This window comes from Synchiropus splendidus, chromosome 18 (genome assembly GCF_027744825.2).
Source record: "Synchiropus splendidus isolate RoL2022-P1 chromosome 18, RoL_Sspl_1.0, whole genome shotgun sequence".
NCBI classification, from domain to species: Eukaryota; Metazoa; Chordata; class Actinopteri; order Syngnathiformes; family Callionymidae; genus Synchiropus; species Synchiropus splendidus.
In genome coordinates this window covers 12,503,728-12,513,390 of record NC_071351.1, presented here as the reverse complement: position 1 = coordinate 12,513,390, position 9,663 = coordinate 12,503,728, and the positions used below count along the sequence as shown (strand labels likewise).

The 9,663-nt window shown below is 41.9% G+C and overlaps 1 protein-coding gene across 1 annotated transcript; it reads right to left on the bottom strand.

Moving 5' to 3' along the window:
* Positions 1 to 918: 918 nt before the first annotated feature.
* Positions 919 to 2,230, bottom strand: LOC128749966 (transcription factor HES-2-like). The gene is made up of 4 exons (XM_053850005.1): positions 2,109 to 2,230; positions 1,909 to 2,004; positions 1,735 to 1,822; positions 919 to 1,640 (listed from the first exon to the last, which is right to left on the bottom strand). The coding sequence occupies exons 1-4, from the start codon at positions 2,196 to 2,198 to the stop codon at positions 1,327 to 1,329; spliced, it is 588 nt and encodes a 195-aa protein (XP_053705980.1). The 5' UTR covers positions 2,199 to 2,230; the 3' UTR covers positions 919 to 1,326.
* Between the last annotated feature and the right edge of the window lie 7,433 nt (positions 2,231 to 9,663).

Genomic DNA, 9,663 nt, shown 5'->3' with positions numbered 1-9,663 from the left:
GCAACCAGCCGCCACTAGGGGAGGCAGAGACCATCTTACATCAGAGACCTTTAGGGGACGCTAAAAACGAGTCAGCGCTCTCGGATATTTTTTAGCGTAATACGACCGTCCTGCTACACAAAACACAACATAATCTAAATATCTTACATCATTAAGTGTTTCGTTTTCCATATAATAAGCCTCTTGGTCTCAAGACGTCGATGAATGATCATATTATTATTGCCATATTATTGTTGCTTGTGCAAATGCAATTTAGGTCTATATATAACGCCTGGTGTGTTTTATAATAGTATTATTATATACGAAGTGCAACATATTTCAATTTCCGAAACATCTGTCTTTGTGCAGTTGCTATCAGTCACTGGGTTTCTGACTTATTTCAAGTGTTCTACAGATAAAGTGACATCCTAAATATATGTTTTATTGGGTGAAACTAATGACAATTATCAAAATAACATATAAAACAGGACAGTTCACCTTATTAAGGGCATTATTGTTATTCATTGAAAATTCGAGCTTTCTTTCAAAGGCCCACTTTGTTTGACAGAGTGTGACTTTTTTTTTACATTTTTTTTTTTACATAAGACTTAAACCAACACGAGAAGAGGCACAAAGACAACGAAGACCGAAGGAAAAAAAAATCAACAAAGAAGCGAGCAAAGAGTGTTGACATTTCACTGGAGGCTATTTGAGGGGCTAATATTTTTTACAGAATTGTAGCCATCCAAAATATTTGTTGAACTATCATCAAGCTTGTCTGACCAAACCTGTATTTTCTGTGTGTTGATTATTGGTTGGTCCAAAATGTAGTTTTCTTTGAGGATGAAGGTTCATCACTCTGCGGTCAAAATAAATACAAAAAGCATACACAACGTAACCACGAAATCGCAGTTTTATTGAGTATTTATACATGACATATTTACACATTTTGCTTCAAACAGCAAAAACAGATCATATCTCAACAGAGATACCAGCAGTGGCGCGCAAAGCGTTTACAGTCAATCCGCACAGACTCAGTCACTCTGAAGTCTACCGTGCAAATTCATACAAACACTGACCCCTTGGGTCTTACAGGGCTGTTTCCTTGGCCCTTTCCACTTAGTCTTGCGCGAAGACTAAATATTAACCGGATACATACATGCAGATTCTTAAAAAATACGACGTCTAAACTTGTCAACTTAGAAACGACAACAGACTCGCGCGAAAACGGAGTGCACAGCACCCAACTTGTGCGATTTAACAAGTAAATCTTGCATTTCATGAACAGAAATGAATCACCGTGTATTTACAACGGATGCGATGTAATTGTTCTATATATGCTGGAGTCTACCAGGGCCTCCACATGGGGGCGCTGAAGACCTGCTGATCAGCTTGCCTCGGAGCCGCAGCGCGGGTTTGGCACTCAGGTCTGGTGCTGAAGCTGGACTGAAGGCTCAGGAGTTTCTGCTGGATCAGCGGGAGAGTCCGAGAGCCCTGTGCGCAGCAGTTGAGGCATGTTGGGTTGACGATGCTGGACATGGATCGCTGAGCGAAGTCAGTAACGCGCTGGCACGTGTTCTGATCCAGGCTGGTTTTGGGAAGCAGCGCGGTGACGCGCTGGATGCAGGCTTTGTAACCCTCTCGGTAACTGTCTGCAGAAGCTGAAACAAAGAAAAGGAAAAAACGTTAGAAGCTGTTAACTCACGAGGGGCAGTGTGGTTGGTTGAAAGAAGTTTAAACATGATTCTAGCTTACTTTTGGTGCTGACAGGAGGAATATCGTTGAGAAACCTCACGGTCATTTCAAGGATGTCGGCTTTTTCGAGCTTGGAATAGCGACTCTTCTGAGGAAAATGAGAGAAACAGTGCGTTATTAATAAGCCTTCACTTGGATGAAATTGGTTTTCAGGCATTTCAAATGAATACTTACATCTCTGCCGGTGAGGGGCAGGATCAGGTTTTTCAAGTGGTCCAGGCTTTCGTTAATACGAGCCCGCCTTCTTTTTTCCATCAACGGTTTCATAGTCTGAGGAGAAACACACAAAGGTCAGTATGTTCAACAAAATTGAGGATGGTGAAATAGCAAACATTGAGTGTTTAAATCGTGGTTTTAAAAATAAGCGTTCTCACCTTTCTGAGTTCCAGAGCCTCCTTCCTTTTGGCCACAGTCATTCGTGGGGGAAAAGACTGGAGAGTCTCGCAGGTCATGTTGGGAGCCATTTCAGATATCTTCTTTTGCAGAGCAGTTTCCAGATGAGATATCGGAGATGAAGTGACTCCAACAGTCCGGGGCGGCGGTATTTATCCACAGCCATGGCGTCGGTCTTCGTGCGTCACGAGTACGCCCCCAAGCCGTTACGGAGCAACCTGAGTGGCCAAGTAGCATGAAAACAACAGAAAAGCATTAATTTTACGATGATAACCATCTGTCTGATTCTTAGATCCAAGCGTAACTAACTTTCTGCGTGTCTGGTCCGTGATCCCTGGACAGAATTGGCACCAACATATCCGTGCGTAAAGGCGATTAAAGGAGCAAAAGCAAAACATATATACATTTGTTTAAACAGCAACCATATATTCTATAATAATCTTTGACAATAACGGAACTAATAGAGATTTATTTTTTAAAACATTTTAAATAAGATGAAGCACAATCCAAGTGGTGCGCAATTACGCGCAAGGTTGTTGTATGAATTATTCGCCTTACATTGGCTTGTGCCATGAAATTATAAACGTTTCACTACAAGTACTTTATAGCACTACATTCAAATAAAATATTTGAAGACACTTGGTGTTTTGTTGGTATTTTTTTTTATGTTTAATGTACAGTTATGTCGTGCGTAATCCAGGCAAGTATAATGGCAAAACAATATAAACAATAAATACACAAAAATAGATTAAGTAAATACAATAAATTGGTGGAACTTGCTGTTTTTTCTTCACATTAAAACACGCCTAATGTCTATCGAACACTTGTGCAATACACACGTGGTGGAGTAGGGGTCAGCCTTGCGTGTACAGAAAAAAAGCTTCTTCCCTAATCAGAAACCCAAGCCACGCTGCTTTCAAATAACATCTGTTCATAGATTTTGGCAACAATTGTTTTGCATATGAGTTACATATAGTTTTAGGAGGCTTGGAGGTGGGGGTCCATCTTTATCTACCTGGAGGGTGTTTCCCTGCTGCTACTGACGCGTCCATTGAGAAGGTGGGGGCTGCAAGGAGAGTGGGCAGCGACGATCACGAAATCCAACTGAGATGTTAGGTGGAATAAATAAAACCATCAGCGCCAACTAAAGTGAATAAAACTTTGTGGAGCGTAATCATGAGATGGTGTAGTGATAGTTTTGAAGTTAAAATGGCAGTACTTTGCCATGACTTTGTGATTCAGAACAAAAAGAAATTGAGGCGAAGTGACAAACCATCAAATACCAGCGCACTCAGGGGAACCACGCGTGGAGCACGCGTCACATCGACCAGATGGTTGTCTGTTATGGCCCACACCCCTCCCTCTAACCATAACCTCCATCCACCCCCTCTCCCCAACGTTGCCCCATCAACCTCAACTACCTTTGCATGTTCAATCGAACTGCACGCACACAACAACCAGTGACCCATCTGCAGGCTGCTGCTGCATCTTAATATCCGAAAAGCCAAACCAGGATGTTTTTCCAAAGATGCGATTGTCTACATCAGCTTGACTTTTGAGCGTCCAAGCGTCATGGCGTGCGTGTTTATTAATATTACATGTTGATGACGACATAAAGCGCAATCTGTCCATGGGTGCGACGTGAAAACATTTACATATCATCCATGCTTTTTTTGTTTGTGGTGGATTTGGAGTTTAGTGCTTCTTTAAGTCGAATATCAAAGAAACAATATGTTGTTTGTTTATTTTGGTTTTAATTTTATTTATTTATTTACCATTTATTTCATTGTATGTGTATCACTTTTATTTAACCTTGGTGCGTAATGCAGCAAACCTTTTGTTATCGTCGCACCAATTTGAAAATATATTGTTAGCCTACGTTCCTTTCTATTCCCTGATAATTTGAATATATATTATTCCACAAAATGCACAGAATTACATTTTTTATACAATAAAATGCTTTTAATTGTATTATTTATTATTAAATTTCCTATGTTAATCTGTTCACGCGTTTGCTCATCCATTTATAATACTCAGCCTTTAAGGGAAAACATTTTTTAAATAAACTAGTGGGTCAGAAAACACATCTGATACTATAAACACCAATTATTTGTATATACATTTAACATATCTTAAGATTCATTGAGACAAAAAACGTCGAACCCTTCAGAAAAATATGAGATTTTAAAAGTTGAGCATTGTGAGGAATATAATTAGTATGAAACGAATATGGACAGAGATCATTTATTGCAAAAATGTCACAAAATGTGTCAAATAAAGTCTAACCATAGAAGAAAAAAAGATGGTGTGCAGCTGTTCTTTGGCGTGTCCAGTTTTTTTAAAGGTGCCTCGAGATAGAATAGCGAGAGCGCTTCTCACCAGCCGAAATTTAAATTTTAACAAAGAAAACTGCGGAGAAAAATTGGGAGGCACACTTGCTGCACGCGTCCTGCGCAATCCCACTGGGATTAGAGAGGAGGAGGGGTGAGACCGGAGAGGGGGGACTCGGAGGGAGTCTACTTCTCCGATTTGCGCTTTCGGTTAGAGTCCTCCTTTGTCTTTTCTCGTACATTCGGCGTCTATAACCCATCTGTGCGGGCGGATAACAGGAAAGCTTTTGTCTGACACTGTTCTCCAACCATGGAATTGAGAGTCACGTTAAGGGTGAAGAGTGAAGGGCGCCTGAACTTTGAGTGGAGCGACCGAGGGAATCAGCAGCACTCGAACTTTCTGTCTGCTTTAGACAGTCTGCTTAAAACTCTTCAAAATGTGTTCATATCTGAATTACTGGACTGAATTTGAGTCTTTGTCTTTTGTATATGTTGGGGGGAGAAGATGGGGGGCAGGGGTTCCCTGTCTGTGGAGTCCAAGTGTACAAGCAAAACCACATATCACCTTTTATATTTTGACCACAAAGAATTTATTAGTCATAAACAAAGCAATACAGAAGGAAAACAATGTTTGGAGATGGCTTCTTTTACTTTTGAGCTGCTTCATAGATGTGCATTTTAGCTTCTCAAAGGATGGGCAAGACCATTTCTCAAGTAAATCTTTCATCACCTCCATTGTTGTTTCTGTGCGCTTACATCTGATGAGTTTATGTTAACTCTAGGAGACAAATGGTGTCAGAATATCAGTATGAAACCCACCACGATTCCTAAGATCCAAGCGACAGTCCACCGAAGTGCGGTGTAGCTTTGAATTCTCTTCCAGGCTATTGGTCCTGTGCCCATGAGTGGACACCAGCCCTGCTGACTACCCTCATAACTGGGTTTGATATGACGTCCTTCATCTACTCTCTCCCGCTGATGCACAGCTGGAACCAACTACTTACGCTCCAGAAACTTCTTTCTGAACTGAAGCTGAGATCTCACTGAGCCTTTGTGTTCCGTGTTCTCCTCTCCGTGATTAGAACAAGATTAGACACACACAGAGATCACGGAACGTTTTCAGAACAAAAGCAAATTCTGGGAAAAATGAAACTGGGGATTTTGACTGCCAGATGTCCCATCAAGTATGAGAGACATCACTTATATCAAAAGTTCCTGAGGTCTTATGGGTTTTTTTCTTCAACTCCTTCACTCACCCCTTTTTTTATTACGTAGTAGACAGGGTCAGTGAGCACGCCCATCACCCACAGACTGCACGGATGTGCTGTACTTTTTCACCTGTAAAGCAAGAAGCACAAGGCCAGTTGGTCAAAGTTGACCCCTCAAGGAAAATAGCATTCTTGACTTGGGGTTTATGATGGATTGTTTTTCCTGAACTGCATGGTATCGAGCATTAGTCTTACCTTCATGACATTTTTTTGATGACACAAAAAGCCCTGACAAGAGCTTTTGTACAGGAAATAGTTTTGCTGTGCGTGGTCCTAACAAACATAGGACTTCACACTCATACTGCAAAAACCTTGTTCTCTATTGACCAATCTTTGAATGCAACCACGTCATCCTGTCGCGGCTTCTCATCACCGTCTCAGGAATAATGATCTTTATTTATATAGCACGAAAGAGAATGTGGTTCACACAGTGCTTTCCAAGCAGAACAGTGAATAATGTTTGCGCTTGCTCGACCACGGAGGTGGATGGCTTAACACTCCATTGAGAATAACGAAGTAAAAGTCCAGAAGATATTACATAAACGCAACCCTATAAAGGTCAGTGTGAGTGCAAAGTTTTAGAAGTGGAGCATGGTAGACTCTTCCAGAGTCAAGGAGCCCTTGTTACGAGTCAAGACGTGAAGTGGGACCCAAGTGCAGTGGTGAAAGTCTCAGGAGGCAAGATTGAGTCAAATACAATATTTGAATGTTTAACAACGATAAAACCACAACAGAAAGCGTCATCGAACCGGGAGAAACAAACAAACTCAAATCACAGGAACAATAGGAGTCGATCTGGCACAAGTCCAGGTGCTCATATACACAGGTGATCAGGGGTTCGATTGGCTCCAGCCGTGTGCCACAGGAACAGGAAGGAGGGAGAAAACAAAACAGGACTCAAGGGACGAAAATAAAAGTGGAATCATGACAGTACCCCCCCTTAAAGAACACCTCCAGGTGTCTTACCCGGTCTGCTGGGATTCAGACGATGGAAGTCACTCAGGAGCCTCTGGTCCAAGAGGGAGCCGGAGATCCAGGACCTTTCCTCGGTGCCGTAACCTTCCCATCTGACCACGTACTGGTAGCCACGATCGTGCCGTCTGACCTTGAGGATGCTCTGCAGACTTGTGGATGGACGGTCGTCGGAGACGAGGGGTGGAAACCGGGGTTCTGAGGCTTAGGACGGTATCTCGCCAGGACTGGCTTGGACAACGAGCTGGGGTTCCGGGCACTTCTGGCTTGAACGGTGCTCTGGAGGCCACCTTGGTAGCCTGACCGGAAACAAGTCTAGAGTCTGAGCAGTGTCCTGCGGTGAGTGACTTGAGGATGTGAAACTGCTGTCTCTCGCACAGAGAGAGAGAGGTGAGTCCAACCCGAGTACATGTCACAGGGGAAGAACGAGGGTTCTCGGGACGTACAGGGCAGGTCCTTAAAAAGTGACCACCTACACCTCAGTATAAGCAAGCAATAAGCTTCGAGGGAGAGACGAGGTCTTCCCACCTGCATGGGTTCCTCTGGCTCTTCAAATATAACGGGGGGCTAAAGCAGGGACTTGGCCGGCAGGCAGAGCCGGGGAAACACAAGAGTCTTAAAAAAAAAATTCACGGATGGGAACAAACAGCGTTTGCTCCCCTGTTTGAGGAAGAGCAGAGGAAGCAAGCGGAGCACTGGGGGGATCAGAGCGGGAGGACAGCCGTACAACTGCCACAGAAATCGAGTGCAAAATCTTCAAAATAGACTGAGTAATATATTCTAAATTATTCACCCTGGTGGCGTGAGTGGCTAGGAGTGCAGACCCTTCACCACTGCTGGGTCCATGTTTCTGGCCAGATCGAACTGTTATGAGTCAAGACGTGGAGTGGGACCCAAGTGCAGTGGCTCAAGGGACCAAAATAAAAACGGAATCATGACCGCCCTGACAGAAAAGGCCCCGTCACCTTTAGATTTCAACTAGACCTAGGGACAACTAGCAGTGATGTGCTACAGTCTCTTAGAGCCAGTTAGAAGCCTCACTTTGGACCAGCTGGAGGTACTTGAAATGTCTTGTTGATGCCAGTGAGGAGAGAGTTACCAGCAGTCCAGGCAGCAGAATATAAACACATGAATATGTTTTTCTAAGTTGAGAGCATGTGAGAGCATGGGTTTGATTTTGAACACCATTTTCAACTGAAGGAAACAGAACTGGACTTAATTTTTATTGTGGGGATCAAAGGAAAGTGTGGAGCCAAATAGGACACAGAGATTTTGGGGAGGATAGGAGTTATTTACTTTGAGCCATACAATTCATGACATCATCAAGACATGCTAGCGCAGAAGCTACGCCATGAGAATTCTTAATCGGTAAGTAAATCTGAATGTCACCCACAGTGGAAAGGCATGTGGTGTTGTTCGATGCCCAAGGGTGCAATGTAGATTGAAAATAGAATGGGACCTAAAATGGAACCGTGTGGCACACCACATGTAAACTTGGCTGTAGATGAGTTGAGGTTCTGGTGACTGAAGATGTCCTGTCAGAGAGGTATGACTGGAACTGGAACTCCCTCGTCGTAAAGACTCAAGTGTTTTTCCAGCAACTGATTTATTTTAAGCTTATTCTCCAAATTTACCGTGAAAACTAAACAGAAACATCAACACAAACAACGCAAATACGACACAAACGGTTACATACACATGTATGTGAAAAGTTTGAGACAAAAGAATACACTTTGGACAAATCCCTAATTGGCTGCTTGCTACTTGAGGGAATCTACAAAAGTCTCTCCTTGGTCTGGTCTTGTTACCTGGATTTGCTTAGGAAAAACACTCGACTTGAATCCAGTGTTGCCCGGAAATACAAAGTTTGCCTCATCATCTATGCCGTCACGCGAGAACTCACATGACTGCAAAGCAACAAACATTTTTAAACTTAAATACTAAATACGAATGACAAACAAACAATACAACAAAACAAGAAAATGAAATAAAAAATCAGCAATGTAAAATAATAATGATCAAAGTTAAATAACTTCAGGCTAAATGGTTTCTCTACTGGCTGTTTTCACCAACAAAAATGTATTATTTATAGTCACCCACCGTTCTTGGAATTTGAAATCAGTCCATCATGATCAAAGCAATTTGAGTCCAAGATTAGATTTAGATCGGCAGCTCACAAGTGTATCGAACATGGACAATCAATGGACATGGGGGGAACCAAGACAAGTTATATGAATCAGAAATGGTAGAGGGAAGCATCGCTGGTTTCTCTTACAAAGTATGAACACACAGTTGACAAATACACCAAGCAACAACAACATGGAATGTCCTGCAACACATAAAACTGAAAGTGGAAAGCCTTCAACAGACCCACCCTGTTGGACGCATCCATTCCAGGCATCATCCTGTTTTAGGAAAAGCAGGGCTCATCATGCTCATATATTTAGATCTTGTTATGAAATTTGAAATATTTTTACAAATAAAAATTCAGTATTTATTACACAAACTGAAGATTTCATACATTTTGTCTCATGTTTTTAGTTTGTTATCAGATCAGATATAAACCCCTGTAGTGGCGTACTGCATGAGTGAAACTACTCATGAAATAAAGACCTGACATTCTAAGATGAAATTGTATGGAGTACAGCAAGGATAAGAATAAGTAGTCTGTGTACATCAAACAGCGAGAAGATATAGAATTCGTCCCCTCTTTCCTCTTGTTTTTATCACACCCATTCTCCATTCAACCATCTGGAAAAATATGGTATAAATGTTATTTGTATCCAAATGCTATTTGTGACCAATTGTGTATGTTTTCTCCCAAATTTATTTGTTTTTCCTGACATTATATTATTGAGGCACTGTCATGTTTATTTGGATGATTTCAAGTAATTTAATACCATAATAAATAAGATAACATGTTGGTGTCGATGTGTGTTTTCTGTTTAAACGAAAAAATCCAGTTG